General features: G+C 39.6%; 1 protein-coding gene across 5 annotated transcripts in view; it reads left to right on the top strand.

Annotated features, from left to right (window-relative positions):
* Positions 1 to 20,009: 20,009 nt before the first annotated feature.
* The window catches only part of LOC127443315 (teashirt homolog 3-like), a 59,949-nt gene continuing 57,258 nt past the window's right edge, over positions 20,010 to 22,700 (top strand). For 3 of the 5 annotated variants that reach the window (XM_051701836.1, XM_051701852.1, XM_051701845.1), the window contains exons 1-2: positions 20,011 to 21,745; positions 22,137 to 22,524. In XM_051701836.1, coding sequence (XP_051557796.1) covers positions 22,485 to 22,524 — 40 coding nt within the window. In that variant the 5' untranslated portion in view covers positions 20,011 to 21,745; positions 22,137 to 22,484. Of the gene's footprint in view, positions 21,746 to 22,136; positions 22,525 to 22,700 lie in introns of all 5 variants that reach the window. The other 2 variants (XM_051701823.1, XM_051701822.1) reach the window with 1 other exon arrangement.

Here is a 22,700-nt window from a genome sequence, read left to right as displayed (position 1 = left end):
GGTCAGTAATGCCCTTGGGAATATTTGTTTTTTCACAACACATTACGTGTAAGGTATTGTGTTAGTGTTGGTTTGAAATATTTGGGTGGTCCTGTTTACTAATTGGCAAGTCTATCATTTAATGGTATTTGATTGTAAAATGGGTCTATTTGGGTTTTGTGAGTGCTGCGTGGATTTATTGATTGGGGAAAAATCTGTATTTTCATTAACTTTGAAAATATTTTTCCTTTTGTTGGATGTTTTTTTTCCCCTGGTGCTGGAGATGGGAACACCAAGATCGTCCTGTGGTCAAGGTTCTAGTACCTTGACGAAGGTCGAGCTTTTGATGCACATGATCAATTTAAGGTGAGTGAGAGATTGGGTTACGTTTGCAGGAGAAAAGTTTAAGTGCGGTTTAGACCGCCAGAGCTACGTAAAACCCTGTGCTAGGCAGTAGAGAGATTAACGCTGTTTGTTATTTTAGTTTATTGTTTTTGGAGCATCGGACATGGGTAGACTGATTAACAGTTGAGCTGCATGTGGGCGTACTGAAGACCAGTGTTAATATTAGTTAATTGGTCTATTAGTTTAGATACGGGCATATCCAGCATCATAGTGCTGTCTGCGCTGCTCAATTGGTTGTGCGCAGTCAAGGGAATTTGGGTTAGTGGGGATCAATAATTGTTTGATTGGGCTCTTTTTCAATTGATTCTAATTGGTAAGTAATTTGGGTGGCTCAGTAGTTGTGTGCTTTTTTTATTTTTAATTACAAAAATGTATGGGTTGAACAAGTTTTTTGTTGCACCTATGGAAGACTTGATTTTATTACAAAGGATCAGCTGCGGAATGTTACTGAACATTACAATTTTGAGGTATCTTTAAAAGTACTACATTAACCACTTTCTTAAGTTGTTTTAAAGAAAAGCTGGCTAAAAGGTTAATATTGACTTTAGATACGTAGTCTGATGAGGAAGTGCTGTCACCGAAAGCCACCTCAACTCCGCATACGGTTGCGGGCACTGAAACTGGCGGGTTAACTTTTGAGCAGCAAAAGGAACTCATGAAAATTCAAAGTCAGGAATGTTAATTTGATCACCAATTAGAAAAGGTAAGAACTTGAGGATGGGACCGAGAGCGTGAGCTAGAGTTTGAAAAGTTTAAAGCTCAGCAAAAAATTGAGAACTAAATTGACACAAGAAGCAGAACGTTTGAGATTGATTGCTAAGGGGAAAAATGCCAAGTGGGGGCGCTGATTCCTCCGGTGACCAGTCAAGTTAAAATGTTGTCTGATTATCGAATATCACGAGTATGATTAAATTGTCCAAATTTAATGAAAAATCCAGATGCGGGGTTTTTTTTTTTTTTTTTTTTTTTTTGAGAATGTGGCTGATGATAGAGCGTTCTCGCGGATGAGTTCACGTTTACTCACAAAGGTAATGGTGACTAATCGCAGAGAATAATGCAAATATGAGGGCGGGGGAAGGTCAACTCCACAAAAGTTAGATCGGAGTCGAAAAATAGATCCAACCTCTACTTGTAACTACTGTCTGGAAAAGAATTTCCAGTGCTTAAAGGCAAGCGTAAGTCTGCTACCGCAAGACCAATAGTTCTTGTTTCCTGGCCTGTGTGCAGTCACGTAAGTACATCTGTTGGCATTTCTGGTGAAAAATCGTCAGCTGTTGTGACTGCTGAGATCGCTGAGGGTCAGTGTAGTGCTGGCCAATCAGTGTCAGATCGAGACTATGGTCCTTTCATCACTACTGGGTTTGTTTCCATGGTGAATTGTTCTTAGAAAGTACTTGTTAGAGTATTGCGTGATATGGGGTACTCAGAATCCTTTATATTGGAGTCTAAATTACCTTTCTCTTCTGAGACGAGTGCAGGGAGTAGTGTTTTGATCCAAGGGATAGGGTTACAAATATTTTCTGCACCCATTCATAAAATTCAATTAGAATCAGATCTCGTGCAGGGAGGAGTTGAGATTAACCTTCTTTACCTGTAGAAGGTGTAGACATTATTTTGGGAAATGATTTGACCAGAGGACACGTGTGGTGTCCCACCGCCTCCTGTTGTCCAAAGACCCCATTTCTCTCAACTGAGTTTGCTAAGAGTGTGCAAGACTTTCCAGATGTGTTTGAATCATATGCTGTAACTCATGTCATGAACCTGTGCATATCTTGTTAACCGGCGAGTGTGCCAGCTCTTCCTCTGATCTCCCGTAGTGAGCTAATTTCGGGTCAGTAAAAAGATGCAGGTTTGGCAAATTTGTTTGCTGAAATTAGGCCCAATGAAGATCTAGAGTGTTGCTAGTGGCTACTTCATGCAAGACTGAATGTTGGTTCATAAATGGTCTCCATGTAATGACAGTGCTGCGGGTGAAGCCGTGTTACAGATAGTCATACCAGCTGACTTCCGTGACTTGGTATTACAAACTGCTCCTGGTGACATAGCTGGACATTTAGGCATTGAGAAAACCTATGATAGAGTTATGCACTATTTCTTTTGGCCTCGCTTGAAGAGAGATGCGGCTAGTTTTCTTAAAACGTGTCATACCTGTCAACTAACTGACAAACCTAATCAGGTCATGGCGCCTGGACCATTATATCCAGTTCCCACCGTGAGCAATCCTTTTGAACATTTGATTATTGATTGCGTTGATCCACTGAGTCCTCCAAGTTGGGTTCCACGTACCTTTTGACTCATGTGTCAGGTGACATGTTATCCAGCTGCGTATCCATTAACACCAAGTCAGTTGTGAAAGCATTGTTCTGGCGACCATACAAACATCTTCAATTTCTGAATGGAATGTATATGTTTTGGAATATTTAGTTTTTTGGTAGGTATCCAAGGTTACAGAGTCCCTCTTCCAGGAACATCTGTTTGAAGGAGGGAGGTGTTACGGCCCTGGGTGTTGATGCTAATTTTTGTCCACCAGATGGCGTTGTCTCGTCCAGGGTGGAGTTTGGGAGCAGGTGTTCTGAATTACCTGACATGAGATGTGGAATGTTTTGTTTCAGTTGATTTTTCAGATTTATTGTTCTTCATTTTTCTTTTTCTTATTATATGTTTTGATTATTTTGACTTTAATATTTTTGGTTTAAATCTTATTCATGTGTGGCCTCCCCTTCATGTTACTCTGCCTTGAGCTGGGTGGTTTGTAACCGTTAGAGGCGAAGAAGAGTGAGGGTGCAGATGGAAGAGTGTAACTGATGGGATGTGAAAGGGAAAGGATGACAGAGACCGATAACTAATGTGCTTCCTGTGTTCTCCCCTCTTTCTTGTCATCTCTACCTCTTTCACCCAGAGCATCTCTTCATTTCTGGATATGCATGTGTGTGTCCAGTGACGCTGATGTACGTGAGATGTGTCTACTTGTGTGTGAGTAAAAAAGAGAGAGCGATTGATGATGAGCAGGAGGAAATGAGAGGTAACTGAGATGTTCACTTAGCAGTGAGAATGATATTAACAGCGGCAGACACATTTCTATGTGTATCAGCGGCATGGTGCATGCCATGCTTTCATATGTGCGTGTCTGTGTATATGATCCTTTTCATGCATAATTACTCTTAATGTCTTTGAGTGTATTATTTGAGCCAAAATTATCAGGAAGTAAGTCTCACTAGACTGATTCTTGTCTTTGCCATAGGTGGATGACAGAACCATATGTTTGTGGGAGTGAAAGCATGAATGTGAACTACATGAATGTGAACGTGAAGTATTTTGGCACTGACCTAAATCCAAGATCACATACAATCGTTATCCATCTTAGTCTTCAGAAGCTCACTCTTCTGAGAGAGAGAGAGAGAGAGAGAGGAAAAAAGAAAACAGAAAACGATTAAAAGTAACTTCAATAAGTCAATAATGTATTTAGATTCTTAGTGTTGTCAAGCCAAAAAAATAAAATAAATATTTTATTGATTTAAAGAACACAACTAAAGAAACAAAGCAACAGAGAAATACATATTCCTATTACAACACTGTACAATTTATAATGTCAAGTCACAGCAGGCTGCATATCTACTTATCTCGTGAAATTAAACAAAAAATCTGTCTGTTTTCTCAGCAAAGGCATTAAGTGACCTCCCACTGCTTCTCCAATGATGTTCAATGGTGTAAAAATTCTCTGCTGTGAGAGAGCAGAGAGCTGTTTTGCAGGAGAGTGTGGAGCTCACTTACCTTCTCACCTGCTTTTAAAAAAAGAGACAAAGAGGTCACAAAGCTGAATTAATGATATGATTATAGTGTCCACTTAATACTGGTTACTATGGAGCCGACTGCTCCTGCATCGTGATCTCTCTCTCTCTCTCTCTCTCTCTCTCTCTCTCTCTATCTCTCTCTCAGAGAGATATATATATCTCTCTCAGTTGTGCTCAAAAGTTTGCATACCCTTGAAGAATTGGTAATATATGTACCATTTGTAAAGAAAACATGAGTGAGCAGGCAAAACCCATTTCTTTTATTTCTTATGGGATTCATATTCAACTGTAGGTTACAACAGAATGGCACAATCATAAAACAAAACATGGCAACAGTGGGGGGAAAAAAAAGAAATTACCCCTGTTCAAAAGTCTGCATACCCTTAGTTCTTAATACTGTGTATTGCCCACTTTAGCATCAATGACAGCGTGCAGTCTTTTGTAATAGTTGTCTATGAGGCCCCAAATTCTTGCAGGTGGTATAGCTGCCCATTCGTCTTGGCAAAATGCCTCCAGGTCATGCAAAGTCTTTGGTCGTCTTGCATGAACCGCACGTTTGAGATCTCCCCAGAGTTGCTCGACGATATTATGGTCAGGAGACTGTGATGGCCACTCCAGAACCTTCACCTTTTTCTGCTGTAACCACTGGAGGGTCAACTTGGCCTTGTGCTTAGGCATTGTCGTGCTGGAAAGTCCAAGAGCATCCCATGCGCAGCTTTCATGCAGAAGAATGCAAACTGTCTGCCAGTATTTTCTGATAACATGCTGCATTCATCTTGCCATCAATTTTCACAAGATTCTCCGTGCCTTTAGAGCTCACACACCCCCAAAACATCAGTGAGCCACCAACATGCTTCACAGTGGGCATGGTATTCTTTTCACTATAGGCCTTGTTGACCCCTGTCCAAACATAGCGCTTATGGTTGTGACTATAAAGCTCTATTTTGGTCTCGTCACTCCAAATTACAGTGTGCCAGAAGCTGTGAGGCGTGTCAAGGTGTTGTCGGGCATATTGTAACCAGGCTTTTTTGTGGCATTGGCTCAGGCTTCTCTCTGGCCTGAGGTTACCTGTGGGTTTTTCTTTGTGTCCTGAACAATTCCTCTGGCAGTTGTGGCTGAAATCTTTCTTGGTCTACATGACCATGGCTTGGTATCAAGAGATCCCTGAATTTTCCACTTCTTAATAAGTGATTGAACAGTACTGACTGGCATTTTCAAGGCTTTGTATATTTATTTATTTTTTATATATCCTTTTCCATCTTTATAAAGTTCCATTACCTTGTTACGCAGGTCTTTTGACAGTTCTTTTCTTCTCCCCATGGCTCAGTATCTAGCCTGCTCTGTGCATCCATGTGAGAGCTAACAAACTCATTGACTATTTATACATAAGCACTAACTGCAATTTAAAAAGCCACAGGTGTGGGGAAATTAACCTTTAACTACCATTTAAACCTGTGTGTGTCACCTTGTGTGTGTAACAAGGCCAAACATTCAAGGGTATGTAAACTTTTGATCAGGGCCATTTGGGGGATTTCTGTTATCATTATAATTTTAAAAGGAGCCAAACAGCTATGTGATGATAAATGGCTTCATATGATCACTATCCTTAAAAGACAGTGGTGTGTGTGTGTGGGGTCTTTTTTTTTTTGTTGTTTTTTTTTTTTTTTTGCATGATCAGTCATATTTAAAATCAATGCCAAAATTTCACAGTTTCTGCCAGGGTATGCAAACTTTTGAGCACAACTTTATTTTATATACATGGTATACATTTGAAGTCAGAAGTTTACATACACTTAGGTTAAAGTAATTTAACCTCATATTTTTTTAACCACTCCACAGATTTCATATTGGCAAACTATAGTTTTGGCAAGTTGTTTAGGACATCTACTTTGTACATGACACGAGTAATTTTTCCAACAATTGTTTACAGACAGATTTTTCACATTTAATTGATTATATCACAATTCCAGGGGGTCAGAAGTTTACATACGTTAAGTTAACTGTGCCTTTAAGCAGCTTGGAAAATTCCAGAAAATGATGTCAAGCTTTTAGGCAATTAGCTTCTGATAGGCTAATTGGAGGTGTACCTGTGGATGTATTTTAAGGCCTACCTTCAAACTCAGTGCCTCTTTGCTTGACATCATGGGAAAATCAGATTTTTTTTTTTTTGGACCTCCACATGTCTGGTTCATCTTTGGGAGCAATTTCCAAATGCCTGAAGGTACCACGTTCATCTGTATAAACAATAGTATGCAAGTATAAACACTATGGGACCACACAGCCGTAATACCACTCAGGAAGGAGACGCATTCTGTCTCATAGTGATGAATGTAGTTTGGTGCGGAAAGTGCAAATCAATCCCAGAACAACAGCAGATGACCTTGTAAAGATGCTGGAGGAAACAGGTAGACAAGTATCTATATCCACAGTAAAACGAGTCCTATATCGACATAACCTGAAAGGCTGCTCCACAAGGAAGAAGCCACTGCTCCAAAACCACCATAAAAATGCCAGACAACATTTTGCAAGTGCACATGGGGACAAAGATCTTACTTTTTGGATAAATGTCCTCTTGTCTGATAAAACACAAATTGAACTGTTTGGCCATAATGATCATCATTATGTTTGGAGGAAAAAGGGTGAGGCTTGCATGCCGAAGAACACCATCCCAACCGTGAAGCATGGGGGTGGCAGCATTGTGTTGTAGAGGTGCTTTGCTGCAGGAGGGACTGGTGCATTTCATAAAATAGATGGCATCATGAAGAAGGATAATTATCTGGATATATTTAAGCAACATATCAAGACATCAGCCAGGAAGTTAAAGCTTGGTCACAAATGGGTCTTCCAAATGGACAGTGACCCCAAGCATACCTCCAAAGTTGTGGCAAAATGGCTTAAGGACAGCAAAGTCAAGGTATTGGAGTGGCCATCACAAAGCCCTGACCTCAATAAGATTTGTGGGCGGAACTGAAAAAGCATGTGCGAGCAAGGAGGCCTACAAACCAGACTCGTTACACCTGTGTGTGTGTGTGTGTGTGTGGAGAGAGATCCACACACTATTTATTTATTTATTTATTTAATTATATATATATTAAAAAAAAATTATATTTAGTACAATTTTGTGGGGAAAGGTAACACAAATGTGAAATTTCTCAGCAGCACCACAGGGTATAAATACCTCACATTAAACCCTCATATCTCAAGCTTGTTTTTTTTTTCATGAAAAATGACCTAATCAAAATGTAAAGTGCAACTTGCTTTTACAACTAAGTGCTTTTCCCCTTTTCTCTGAAAAGCCTGGCCTCTGCCCAAGAGAAAGCTACACTTTTATGTCCAACATTAATTTGCTTAGATCAAACCATTTTGCAGACACTTTGCATGACACTTGGCTGAGAAACGCAGCACTAAAATACAGCTGAACACAGGCCACAGTGAGCCCAGGAAAACCAGCAGGCTTCATTTCATTTAGTCATTACACACACAGTGTGTGCCTATTTTATGTTATTACCATTGCACTCGCGGTTTTGAATTGTTTGAAGTGTAAGTGCATGATTTCTATGTGTGCACAATGTCTTGTATCTATTGCATAATTAATAGATTCATTTAATTAGTCACCTTCCTGTGCACATTCAAGCACACACAGAGACACAGACAACTCCATATACTAGATCTACAGCGACAATTTATTTAATTTACCACATAGCTGGCTTGCTAACTTGTGCGCTCAACAATTTGACTTTGACGTGAACTTGCTTCTCAGAATTCTATGGTTCCCTCTGTCCTGCACCTGCCTCGGCTCTTACACAAACTGATCCCTGTTTGGAGAGAAAAAGAATGGGTCTGCTGGCTAGGGAAGAGTGTCTTTGGTCATTAAAGATCAGGTGAAAGAAGTATCACTGCCTATATCCAGTCTCTCCAAATCAGATCCTTTTTCAAAAGGAAAACCCCCTTAGAGAACTCACTTAGACACACATACATATTTGTAATTTGAAGTGCTTTGGTAGGCAAAAATAGATCTTAAATCACTGGTAATACAGGGAAAAATAGTGTGCGTGCGTGCGTGCGCTGATATGAGTGTTTGAATTTGTCCTCTGTTCAGAATTAAATTCAAATATAATGTGTAATGTTGGTTCAACTGTGATATGATTATTGGGTTTATTGAAGGGGATTCTTGTCTCCTTGCAGTGTCACCTCTGACAAACAAAGCTGTTTGAAAGAAGAGAGGAGAAAAGTGGTGTTTGTCCACATAACCACATGTATACAACTCCTTTCTATGACACTGACAAGTTAAAGGTGTTGCTTTCTCTCTCTCCTTTGTTTCCTTCTATCCCTGTAAAATTAGCAAGCAGTTCCTAAGCAGTGTTGGGTGTAACCTGAGTTGGTGTAATCTAATTACTTTTTAGTAAAAAAGTAGCATAACACTCTGCATTTTAAATTCTTCTAATCAGAATATGGTTACTGAATATACACTAATATTCAGTATTTACTTTTAAGTACAATACTTGGGTTACACACTTTTTAAAATAATATAATTGATGTAGAATACTTTAATTACGTCACATACATTTGTTTGTTTCTCTGAGAGTTGAAGGGCATGCGCTCCCTAACGAGTCATTGTACATGGAAGAAACATGTGGTGCTGTGTGTATGACTTGTGTGCAATAGGTGCGTCTCAATCAGCTCCCTTGTTCAGAAGTCAGGGCACTGGTCAGGGAGTCGTTCATTTCTTGTGCTGTCTCATTCACAAAATCGTTCCAACGCACTGAAACATTCAATCCCTAAAAATTCCCTGAATGCATTGTAAAAACCAGTGAGCATTGTTTGTTTCCTTACCAGAAATGTCGTCATGTCTCTCAAGTTGTTATAGGATGAGGTCTTGAGAAGACAAGTCTAAATTTAGACTTTTGCTTTGACTTAAAGTCAAAGCCTTAATTTCTCTTTAAAAGAGATTTCATTTATAATTATATTTCATTCATAAACTGCTTGAAAGGGAAACAATATTTTAAATATAAGTTGTTAGAAGAATTCATAATGATTTAATAATAAAACTTTACATTTTAATATTGTGGCGGAATGATCCGCCCCTCCGGCTCGTCATCATCGCCCCGCCTCTTAGGGCCGCCCTTCAGCCAGGCTCACGACAGGAGTTGGACGGGAGAGCGAGAAGAGGTGCATAATTAATAAGCCTCGTTTAGTCAGCAGTGAATGAAGCACACCTGATGGGAATAATGTTTCATCACCGCTGTCTTTAAAATTCAGAGCGCACCTCTTCTCGGGGAGCCGGCTTCAAATCTTCAAAGCCCAGGACCAGAGCTGGGAGGGTTCAGAGCTGGACGAGATAGTGTACTGCCGGACCCGTTCCTCGGACCCCCGGATGTGTTAATGAGTCGCCGGGGAACGGCTCACGTTGCTGCCGACGGGCTAGATGCCGGGCCGCCTTCCCCTCGCACTTGCCGCGGGCCTGGGAAGACAGGCCGCCAGTGACGCCACCGCCCCTCGTGCTGTGGACTTTGGAGGGGAGCGTGAGTGGCCTACTGACCCAGCCCATGCCTGGGCTATCCTATGGACACTACCCCGCCCTTCACGGAGCCCTGTTCACCACGAGGATGACAGACTCCCCCTTTATTATAAATACAGTTTCCCCTTGGACACTTTATTACCCCTTTTGGACATTTTACGTTTATTACTGTTTCCAATAAATGCCTCTCCGAGGCTTGACACCACATCCACTGTGTCTGTCTCTTGCTCACTCTGCCACAGTGGTAGAGAATGCGGGCACTTTTGTGGGAGGGGGTGACGCTTGGGGGTGGGGGGGGGGGTGGTAGGATGTGGTGGAATGATCCACCCCTCCAGCTCTTCATCATTGCCCCGCCTCTTAGGGCTGCCCTTCAGCCAGGCTCACGACGGGAGTTGGGCGGGAGAGCGAGAAGAGGCACATAATTAATAAGCCTCGTTTAGTCAGCGGTGATTGAAGCACACCTGATGGGAATAATGCTTCATCACCACTGTCTTTAAAATGCAGAGTGCACCTCTTCTCGGGAAGAGGCTTCAAATCTCCACGTGTGCCCACACTGGCATCCTCGCACGCCCAGGACCAGAGCTGGGAAGGTTTGGAGCTGGACGAGATGGTGTGCTGCCAGACCCGTTCTTCGGAACCCCGGACACGTTAATGAGTCGCCGGGGGTGAACAGCTCACGTTGCCGCCGACGGGCTAGATGCGGGGCTGCCTTCCCCTCATGCTTGCCGCGGGCCTGGGAAGACAGGCCGCCAGTGACGCCACCACGCCTGCACTGTGGACTTTGGAGGAGCGTGAGTGGCCGACTGACCCAGCCAGTGCCTGGGCTATCCTATGGACACTACCCCGCCCTTTCACAGAGCCCTGTTCACCGCGAGGATGCCAGACTCCCCCTTGGACACTTTATTACTTCTTCTGGACATTTTTACATTTATTATTGTTCCCAATAAATGCCTCTCCGAGGCTTGACACCACACCCACTGTGTCTGTCTCTTGCTCACCCTGCCACAATATCTACAACCAAAATGCACGATAGTGTCTTTTATACAGCAATGTTCAATGCATTTACCAATGATCAACACCATTGCCAGTGCCCGAATTAGTGTTCAAAATGAACTGATTCACAACATTGGGAGCTAGGGAGCTAGCTTATCAGTAAATCAATCTGATCACAATTTTAGAGAAGTATTTTTTACTGGATTACGTAATTTACCAAAGACTATTCCTAAGTATATTTATTCTTATCCCTTTCTCTGTCATTAACTTCATCTCTCCAAGTGTGTGTTTAGAGGTGAGGCTTCTGCTTAGGGGGGCTGAAAAATAGATGGAGCAGAGAATGTCAGCATAAGATAAACGCCAGCATATTGAAGTGGCTCTCACACGCATGACAAGGCACCAGAAAGAGAGAGGAGAAGTTGATCTTTTAGACCAGTTGTGGCTCTAATGTGAATAACTGTTTGTTTTGTTTTTTTTCCCCCCAGCATGCTTGCCATTTCGGCATCGTTTTCCACAACTCTTTTCTTGTTTGTAAACCCTTATTATTTTGTTCCATAATTTATCATTCTAGAGTCTTTAATAATTTCAAGGGTGTGGTCTTTTGAGAGGTGGGTGGTGGGAGTTTGTGTGCATAAAGAGGAAGGACGTTTGACAGAGAGAGGTCGTATCAGCGTTACATCACACCTAATTAATAAAGCAGGGCTGCACAAATAATAAAAAAAAAAATCATGATTAATGGATTAATGTCATTGCTGGCATGCAGCCGTAGCATTAATGGCTGCATGGGGTAAACACAAACACGCTCTGAGGCACTCTATCTCTCTATATCACTTGATGCATTAGATTCTTTAGTATTAATAGAAGAAAGGGGAAAAAAAGGATAAAAAAAGGATGTTAGAATGTCATAGGCAGAGGGGGAAAAACGGCGAACCAGAATATGAATAGACAGCAGCTATATTTAAACACCAGTATAATGACAGCAAGTTATAAAAAGTTATGAAAGCACATTTCGGATTATCCTAGCTCAGACGCAATCAGTGACTCACTCCAAATCCTGAATCATGACACTCATTCCAATGGATATAGATTGTGCTCTCTAGTAATATCAGTTTCATGGGAGCAAAATACTGAGTAAACCCAGTCAGGAAGCCAGAATGAGTCAAGCTTCATCTGCTATATAAAAACACACATATGCCTTCATTGGAGCAGGTAGGTTTCACAAAAAATGCATGATGCTTGGATTGTGTTCTGCACTATTCTAATGAGTTCATGTTCTTTAATGACTCTCTTCATGCTACATCATTCTGGAATACTAAAACAAAGAGTAAATACTATCTAAACTTATAATAAATAATATTTTTTTTGGATCATCTAAATCTCAGACATGCCCTAGTCCGAGATGTTGTATTTAACAACAGTCCTGTTTAATGGTCGGTGTTTTTGACCATGTAGGTCTGCATTTCAGAGCCCGCTTGCATCATTAATAGCATTAAAACAGGGCCAAGGCTATTAGATATTCCTTTAGGAGCTGTGAGCCGGGCCGGCCGTGTTTGTCTGGTTTTCATTGGGGTAAACATTTGTTCCAGTTGTAGATGTTGTGCAGCAGGAACATGAATCAGGGACGAAAGGCGGAAAGAGCTCTGACAGCTGCAGCTCATTACCACCACCATTACTGCTATAGGGGGCTGCTAAGTGAAATTCCTCCTTCCAGGGAAAACGTTCCTGTTTACCATACAGCACTGTGGATCAGCTCCCGCACACAGAGATGCGAGGCGATCACATACAGGATTACACACACACATTCAGATGAATGAAAATGTGCCATTTTGCGCACACAGACATGCTCTAATACACACTCCCATGAGTACTCATGTCTGCGGTCACGCTCACACACACACACACACAGACGCACATAGACACAGACACACTCACTTCCTATCTCTCTCCTCTCCCATACACATCATGCACACTCTCACACACTAACAATCACTCTTTCTTGTGAGCTGATACTGTGAGTAGTACTTCCACCCACATCTTTCCTCCAGCCCCCTCCCACCACCACCTCCTTTCTAACTGCTCTGTGTCCCTCATACACTCACATGTTCCTTCAATCACGACTGACTCATGCCTGCTTTACGTCATTCCATCCAATCAGAGTACGTTCCACAGGCCCATTAAGCTGAAAGTTGTTTTCTTTTACTTGGTCATTCTTTCACCACTACATCAAAGACAAAACATTCACTCATAATCAACCTCTTCACCCACATCTGCTGCTTTATTGTATACTCACTCAGTCACCCATCATATATCTTCAGCACAAACACACACTGCAAATCTTTATCTAATCAGCCTCAAACACTGTCTATTTCAAAAATTAAAAAGCAATTACTTTCACGATCAAACAACAAATGCACTAAACTGCATGCATTAAATGCTAGCTCTGACATAAAACCAGGAAAGTATATGTACATTATTCAGACTCAGAGTAGCGTCATATTTAATTTTTTACGGGAATAAAAACGAGGCTATGAGGGATAGACTTACAGTCTCTTCAATGGGTTGTACTATTGTTTAAATTGGTGTTGAGCGTTCAGCTGACGAAACACTGAATACAATCTTTCAAAAAAAGCTTCTAGTAGATAAAAAAGAAATTCCAGAAAACAACGCGTTGTGAAAATTAAATGTGATCTAGTAGCTTTATATAGCTGTATAAAGTGATTGCAATTGAAGAGATTTTAAGTCTGTCCTTTAGCCTAATTCTCATTCCTGTCAAGACATTAATATGGGGCTACTTTTGAATAGTTTTAAAGAACTATAGCACTGGGGGCCTGGGTAGCTCAGCGAGTATTGACGCTATTGTAATTCAGGGCGTGCTGAATGACTCCAGCCTGGTCTCTTAAGCAAACAAATTGGCCATGGGATAATTGGAGTCACATGGGGTAAGCTCCTCATGGTCGCTATAATGTGTGGTTCTCGCTCTCGGTGGGGCGCGTGTTGAATTGTGTGTGTGGATGCCGTGGAGAATAGCGTGGGCCTCCACACACGCTACGTCTCTGCGGTAACGTGCTCAACAAGCCACATAATAAGATGCACGGATTGATGTCTCAGATGCGGAGACAACTGAGATTCGTCCTCCGCCACTCAGATTGAGGCGAGTCACTATGCCACCATGAGGACTTAGAGCGCAATGAGAACTGGGCATTCCAAATTGGGGAGAAAAAAAAAAAGAACTATAAAACTAAAGTAATATGAATTTAACTTATTTCTTATTTCACATAGTGAACAGGGGACTCTCTTCAACCACCACCAGTGTGCAGAATCAACCTGGATGATTTGATGGCAGCCATAGTGCGACAGTACGCTCCCCACATGCCAGCTGTTGGTGGAGAGGAGAGAGATTCAGCCAGTTGAAGGATGGGGATTATTAGAAGGCCATGATTGATAAGGACCAATGGAGGGAATTTGGCCAGGACACCAGGGTTACACCCCTACTCTTTTCGAGAAGAGACATAAATGTGAAGCTTATAATTTTATAAAAGCACTTACTTTAATTTTTCTGTTAAAACTTGTGTATTGTTTTTTTTTTTTTTTTTTTTTATAGCTGTAAAGTGGTTTAAATTGTAATTTTTGTGGGATTAGAGGGTTAACAGTGTTTCATTGTCATCGCAACGAAGTTGAATGTCTGGATATAACTTTAAACATAAAATATTAGTGATTTTATCACATTAAAATTATGTTAACACATATAATGTTTGCATCTTGTGGCTGTACTTTTGAAACAGTGAGTATTTTAATGTGTAGGATTGGCCCCCCTTCTATTCCATTGTGCCTCCCTATAACCGATATCATTGCTTATTTTAAATATAAGAAGAAACAAGTCAAAATTATTTTTAGGTAATCAAATTATGCTACTTATGCTGTCAATTAAGATGGAACCCGGAATTTTCTTAAAAAACAAACAAACAAACAAACAAACAAAAAAAACATTTTGGAAAGACTTTGTGGCAGATAATTAATATCAAACCCATGAACCTAAAGTTCCCAAACTAACCTGCACCTGGTCCTGTATTGTGGCTCTGAAGACCAAGCCAGTGGTTACACCTAAACTGGGTAATGTTTAAAGCGCTCTATTTTTTTCCTTGAAAGTATAAATCAAAGGAGATGAAAAAAAGCAACCTGTGTTTTGACTGCCCCCACTTTCTTTGACCTATGCCAATTTTCATCTCAACCTGCTTTAACTTTGTAGATCAGACTTTAATTTTGATGCGGGTCTGTGAGACAGTGATGAATTGGATATATCAAGCAGAGCTTAAATTACCCTCTCCCTGGTGGCAGTAGATGGAAAAGAGGTACAAGAGTGGGGAGGGGGACACTCCGTGACCTAGTAACAGGCAGAGAAAGAGGGCTGGTCAGCACTTGCCCTATCAACCCTGCAAGCAGAGAGAGAGAGAGAGAGAGAGAGAGAGAGAGAGAGAGAGAGAGAGAGAGAGAGAGAGAGAGAGAGAGAGAGAGAGAGAGAGAGAGAGAGAGAGAGAGAGAGAGAGAGCCTCTAACACTTAAAGGTACCTCTTCTGAGAAAGAACATACCACACATATCACCGGTAAGAGGCAGAGGAAATATTGTGTAAGAGGCCAGCAGTCCTTTTCTTCCTCAGAGAGCACTTGAACTCCCAGGGATGAACAACAACTGTGAGCTATGCCAAACTATATGCATGGATCAGTTCTGTACCTGAGGTAGTTATCTACATGTGATTAGACAGTGGCAGTTTTGACTCACATGGTGCCATAGGTGCTATAAGACTGTCCCCCGCCCACCACCAACAGGAGAATAGACCTTATTCTGAGTATAGCACCACATTTGATTTGATTTTTTTTTTTTTTTTTTTTTTTAACCTGGCTAGATAAATTACAAATTCAAATAAGTTCATAATGAAGGTGCATTTTATTTTGTTATTTAATTAACTTGACCTAGCATTCTGCTATTATCATCCATCGCTTTCCCATTTTTCGCTTCTGGGACGCTTACACTATTTCTATAGTGCAGAAAGCAGCAGAAATTCGAGGGGGCAGCGATGAACTACAGCACAAGGAGCACTGCAGGGAGCACAGATCGGGAAAAGTTACCAGCTACGTCACAATTATTTGGGAAAGGGGTGCGCGCAACGCAGAATGGACGTAATCCAGTGAAACTGGGTATTATTCCCCACTACATATCTAGAAATGGCATTTGCTGTCTGTAACTGAGAAAATGTTTTCCCTTTCTTGAGGAGATCTCTCTGATGCCTACCCTCTTTACACACACTACTAGGAACAAGTGTGCCGTGAAGATGTGCGCGGTTCAGAGGCGGAATATCTCCTCTAGCTCTAATTACGACGTGTTATATATATATATATATATATATATATATATATATATATATATATATATATATATATATATATATATATATATATTACTACCCATTGTTTTCAGAGAGTAAGGATATGACGGTAAACCCTCTGCCCTTGTTAACTTTGTTAACTGATCTTTTGTTGCATGAGACTCGCATGATCACGGCATGGCACTGCTGGGTCTCCTGGTTTTATGGGTGAGTGGGGCGTGCTCACTGTATATTAACCTTTATTCATAAGAGATGTAACCTCAAACAACGAGCCCCTGCCGTGCGTTTGGGTGAGAATGATGCTTTGTGCTCCCATATGCTGTATTATTCCATGTTGGATTGGATTGGATTGTATATGGCATTGAGTTTAATATTAGGGGCAACTCACCAAAACAAATTTCTCATTAGAGCAGTCATACTTGGCCAAGAACACCTAACTTCTCCTCCACTGACTGATGACTGATGCTCTACACTTATTTATCGATCACATCCAACTGTGCAGGCTGTGCTTCATATAAACGTGCTCTTGTCGGCATGGTAAGAGTATAAATAATCGACAAATGGCTCATTCTCCATGAGGTTGGCCGAACTAGGGAGTACATCATTTAGTTTATTGTATTACTAGATGTCTATCGTGCACGCACAGTAATAGAGAGAATTTTTTTTTTTAATAAAATAAAATAAAATAAAAATGCTAGGCTAATTGTAATAAAGAAATTAATTAAACTACGCGACGATTTCAGATTCGTTAATTAGGCGGCTTGAATTCTTGATGACTTAAAGTAAAGTTAAAATTAGCAATAATAATAATAATTTATATATATATATATATATATATATATATATATATATATATATATATATATATATATATATATATATATATATTTGCATTATCTTTTTATCAATTTGAGATAGGTTAGTATGCGTGTTGGGCTTACCCTGAACATCTGTAACTGTCTGAATGTCAAATAGGCTATAACATATCTTGCAACACAAACATACCGACATTACTCATGGGACAACACTAACAAATTCATATTAATTAAATTAACAGTGAATCAGTCAAAATAACTGCAAGTGACACGTGCACAAACATCAGGATCATCATCATCATACAGGATAACTAAACCTTCAGATCTAAGGAAGTTGAAATGTTATAAATCATGATTAACTCGTGTCGTGAATTACGTTTGTTACTTTGCACTCCTTTGTTTCGCTTTAATATGAACATACTGAGATGCTGGATGAATTCTAAGCCCTCCTGTGGTGCGTCAGCTCGAGTACAGAGAGAGAAATCACAAAATGTAAAACAGGTGTTAAGGGAAAGGGATTATGAAGGACCGTCTGGAATGATGTTGAACTTTTTATTTGCATTTAGTTATAAGTAACAAGAGTATAGACAATGTAAAATCAATCAATGTGATTAAAGACTTTCTTTTGTAGCTTTAGAAGGAGCTGATCTGACAGGCTATCAGCCATTTATGTTGATTACGTTTTTTTTTTATTTTTATTATTATTATTATTATTATTGCAAAATTTAGCGTAAAAGAAACATGGCTACTTTGGAGTCTTCGCTGGTCAATTTATGTGACTTGATTACAATTGCCTTAGATTATACATTAACTTCTAAGTATTTTACTTTCTTTTAAAGGTAATATTTAACTTACACAAGAAAGAGATATGAACAAGAAAACAAAGAATATAAGTCCATGAGTCTGTAAAAGAGTGCGAAAAAACAGCGATCTCATGATTGTTACAGTTTTATTAATGTGTGCTGTCCCTTGCCTTTCCCTTCTTTAGGGCTTGCACTGGACACTTTTGCCAACCATACTTTGTGAAATTATAGAACTGAAGTTAAAGTGTCTGGATTAGTATGGACTAATTTAATTTGTATTTAGTCATCTGTATAATTACAAATGGGTTAGAACTTTCAAATATAGTCCTCGTTTAGACTATAAAACGTAGCATATAGAATATATATATATATATATATATATATATATATATATATATATATATATATATATGTGTTGTGGCTATGGTCAGACTATTTTGACTTGTGTCCTTTTAGGCTATTTCAGATTTGCTCACAGTTTAAATGCAAACTAACTCTCAACTCTTTTCGACTTGTGAGAACTGAAATAGCCTAATATATGCAGAATATATATATATATATATATATATATATATATATATATATATATATATATATATATATATATATATATATATATATATTATATTTTCTTTATCCCTAGTTTTTTTTTCGTGTTCTGTATGTCAGAACAAAGTTAGTCACTTTTTGTTAGAGAAGTTAGAGAACTCAAATCGTGATCTACTTTTTTTCTCATTACACTTGCATTCTTTTATTAATATCCGACAAGAAACTTTACAGAATGAAATGTTAGCTCTTTAAGCTGAACCAAAAATATATTGTAGACAATAAATACTGAGTCAAGCAACTAAAAGCAATGCTATTGTGGCAAATAACACATATTAGCATACCAGTTGTCTTAAGCGCATGTGGCAATTAAAATTAGCCTGCACGTGCTACTAAATTACTCATTATTTATGATTAAGGTATTCTTCTCTCTCTTTCACTATATATAGTGGCAGAGATGCCTACTGCAAATATAAAATTAAACTGAACCAAAATTTCCAAGAAATTAAGATAAGCTTTATTTAAAATTAAAAGCTGCATTAAAGTATAACGTTTACCTCCTGTCTTAGGAATGTAGTCCAGCTTTATAAAGCCTACTTAGAAAATATTTTTTTGACTGTGGTGTCACTCTCTTGTACCTCAACAACAATAAATCACAAGTCTGCACATTTTGCAATGGAGAAGATTGTGCATTATTGTTGTACATAATAATAATAATAATAATAATAATAATAATAATAATAATAATAATAATAATAATGTAAGGCCCCTTTAAAATACTTTTTTTTTTTTCAAGCTGTGAAGATTTGTTAGGCCTGTGGCAGCAAAAATGTGTTTCACAATAAGTAGATGTCTCTATTTTTGACATTTTAAACAGTTCTTATTTGACATTATTAATAGTTCATATGAGCCTAGTTTAAAGCATAGAGGGTACACATGAAGGAAACCACAGCAAGTTAAAATGAAACAATGAAATATCTTTTCTTCTATTTGGATATGTGAGCATAATCACAGTTAGTGTTGTACTTCGCAAAAAAAAAAAAAAAAAAAAAAAAAAATGGTAAAACTTCCTTTGCCGGTGTTATTGAAAATGTAAAAATTGTTAAGATTTTTTTGTTCGGATACGTCCTATTGAAGGGGGCGGTTTCAATGGACAATGCGCGCTCACGGTCACACACTCATGCGGCTACTCTTATCACACACACTCACACACACACACACACGCGCACGCAAACACACACAATCACTTTAAGTTATAGGTGACATTTTCTTGTGTCCATTATATGTATTTGTTCATTACTCAATTTAGATAAATGTATTTATCTACACTGATGAAAAGTCAAATTTAAGGGAGAACTGTGTTACAACTGAATGTCTCTATTTTCATTAGCACGGTTTAGCCTATTACTTTGTGGGTTTATATATATATATATATATATATATATATATATATATATATATATATATATATATATATATATATAATTTTACAGTCACTAAAAGTTTAAATTAAGTTAAATCAAAGACGTGATTCTCAAGAAATTTTGTTTATATAAATAATGCTCTTTCGCTGGTTGATAGTCACATGCTTTTAAACTAATACAATCGGTGAAAACAGACTCTGAAATAAAGATAGCCCAGGTATGTCATGCAATTCACATGTTAAATCAAGGAAATTAACTTTACTCCAACGTTGCAACTGCCAAAGCATGCTTTAAAATGAGACTGAAAAGTCTAGTCAAACTTTAAATAAATTAAAGATTCAAAGCAGTCTCTGCATCCACTTGCGTGTGTTACTTGTAGAGAATTTGCTGAAAATGGTTTACATTTCTAAACAATTATGCAATGCTAATACTTACTCGTCGTATAATCGTATAATATAATGTGTGGGTAATACAGAAAAAAAACATTAGTTCACTAAGTTTGAAAATACAGCCTTGTAGGCTACACATGTTCGGTGCAGCGAGCAATTTTACACTTCGACAAGAAACAGCTTTGCAATGCACCACTACTTCTAAACGATATATCAATTGCATAAAATGACATTTTGTCCAACTTCTTTTTTTTTTTTTTTTTTTTTTTTTGTTGTTGTATGAATGCATCTCCGATAATAACTTTTATTATTGCTTCATCAGTCTTTCGATGAAGAAGAGAAGCTTTCCGTATAGTAATGCGACTCTGTGCGTCGTGTGTACGTGTGTGCGCGCGCGCGTGTTACACTGATGGATACGCCAATGGTTAGACGGACAGATGCTTGGGCGGATCTAACGGCATGAACACACGGAGTGAGATTGGGCAAAAACATCCAAGATCCGTGAAAGACTGCTCTTTGCTTTCAATCTGCCCCTGTGAGCTCGGCGTACGGAGATTCGAGAGATTCTTGAGATTCGGCTTTTATTGAACACCGGGACTCCCAAATGCCCCGTCCGCTCGATGCGATTCCCTTTGCGGTCAGATGTGAGCACTGACTTGCGTGAGAGAAGACAGCACGAACTCAAAGGCGTAGACACGGACCTGAACGCATTTTGCAGAAGAGGCAGTGTGTGACTACTCACCCTCAGCTAGTAAACAGAGAGGAAACAGTTCCCATCTGCCCCTCTCAAAGTGAAGGGACTGCATTTCTAATCCAATACGGACCACTTTTCCCTTTCTCCACTGAGAAGAGTTTCCACTTCACTCTAATTTACGCTTACGAAAAAAAAAAAAAAAAAAAAACAAAACAAAACAAAAAAAAAAACCTGTCTCATAACATTGACTTTAAGTTTCTTTTCTTCTTCTTCTTCTTCTTCTTCTTCTTATTTATTTTTTTATTTATTTTTTAAATAAGTGACATATCGGTGATGATGGGCATATCTGGAAAATGTTGATCTTACCGTCATTAAAAGTCCATTCTGTGAAGGAAAGCGTTTGCTAACGGATTTTGAACGTGACATTAGAGAGAAAGGCATCTCGGCGCTAGAGGAAGACACGTCTGCTTCGCCCGTTGCTGTTTTTAAATAGCCTACCTGCTACAAGCCACACAAAGAAGGGTAAAAAGTGCTATTAGCGGCCAAGAAAGTGTTTGGCAATAGCTCAGTGATCCATGCTCTCGCAGCAGCAGTCCGAGTCCATCCCCTCCTTCTGATGTGCGTTATTACAAGCAGGAATACCCAATCAAACACCTATAGCATCGATTCGCACCGCTCTCAGCGGATTTCCAACGCGCGCGGACAAAATAAGCAATCGAGGCAGCGCGCGGGCGACAAGTCCGTCCATCTCCTCTTCAAAGCTTTTTGTGTTTTTCCTCGTTTTTATTTATTTTATCTTATTTTATTATGGACGAGATGGACGTTTGAAAGGCGGTGGGGACTTGGAGTCTTGTGGATTTTCACAGAAAAGCTAACGGCGACGCATTAAAGCGTCGGCCGTGTTGTTTTTTTTGTTTTTGTTTTTGTTTTTTTTTTCTTCTTTTCAGATTGTATGCTAATACTCGGATCGGATTCCTCATGGATAACACGTTTATTCAAACGATTGAGTAAGTACAGCTTTGCTCTATGTTGGTTAATCATTGACTGCTGCCTTTTCATGCGTTTATTAAGATAAAACAGTCAGGTCATTCGTTGCTTTAGAGAATTAAGTGAAATCGTTGGTTTTATACTATACATGTAAGTGTCAATCATTGCATATCAATAGTGTTGTGTTTGTGATTTGCTACTTTTACTATTGTAGTGCATTGGGGTTGGCTGCGGTAGGGAGTGTGAGTGAGAGAGAGAGAGAGAGGTAGAAAGAAAGAGAGAGACATATGCCTGCCCACATGACATGAGCTAGCTAACCCATTCGAGATGGAAGGAGTTAATATGACAGTGCTTGATGTTTGCCCCTGTTTGCAGACTTTGAGTGACGCGATCATTTCGTTTTCCTTTAAGCTTGCCTGTTGCAGCTTCCAGCGCGGAGTGAGTGAGAATCGCACTGAGGCACGAGCCTTTTTTCTCCCCACTGTAACGGCTCGACTCTACGTCACATCCAAAAGCCGAGCGGGGGGAAAGTGAGAGGGAAAAGAGGAGGAAAATCCCGCTTCGTCTTCATCATCTTCAGATCTCGCCGTCTGATTATTATTATTATTATTTTTTTTTTATTATTATTATTTTTTTTTAAACTGCCGATACATGTCAGGCGTGTGAAAGCGCCCCAGGTGCCGTGTATCAAAGCAGAAGCGGAGCAGCTCTCGGGATCTCAGGGGCTGAAGCTCCTGAACGCCCCCCTGAAAGAGAAACATGCCGCGGAGGAAACAGCAAGCGCCCCGGCGCTCGGCAGGTACGGCTCTTCCTCTTAATTGTCTGTTTTTTACCCCTGTTTTTGCGCTATTTTCATATTAACGCTGTGCATGCGCGCGCGCGCGCGCGCGTGTGTGGGGGTGATCTGGAATGATCTACTGCTACTTTATTCCAGTGGGAAGATGGTTACACTGGATCCGAAGAAAAAAGTTTTTC

This window comes from Myxocyprinus asiaticus, chromosome 1, assembly GCF_019703515.2.
Source record: "Myxocyprinus asiaticus isolate MX2 ecotype Aquarium Trade chromosome 1, UBuf_Myxa_2, whole genome shotgun sequence".
Taxonomy (NCBI): Eukaryota; Metazoa; Chordata; class Actinopteri; order Cypriniformes; family Catostomidae; genus Myxocyprinus; species Myxocyprinus asiaticus.
This window is presented reverse-complemented; position numbering and strand designations above follow the sequence as displayed.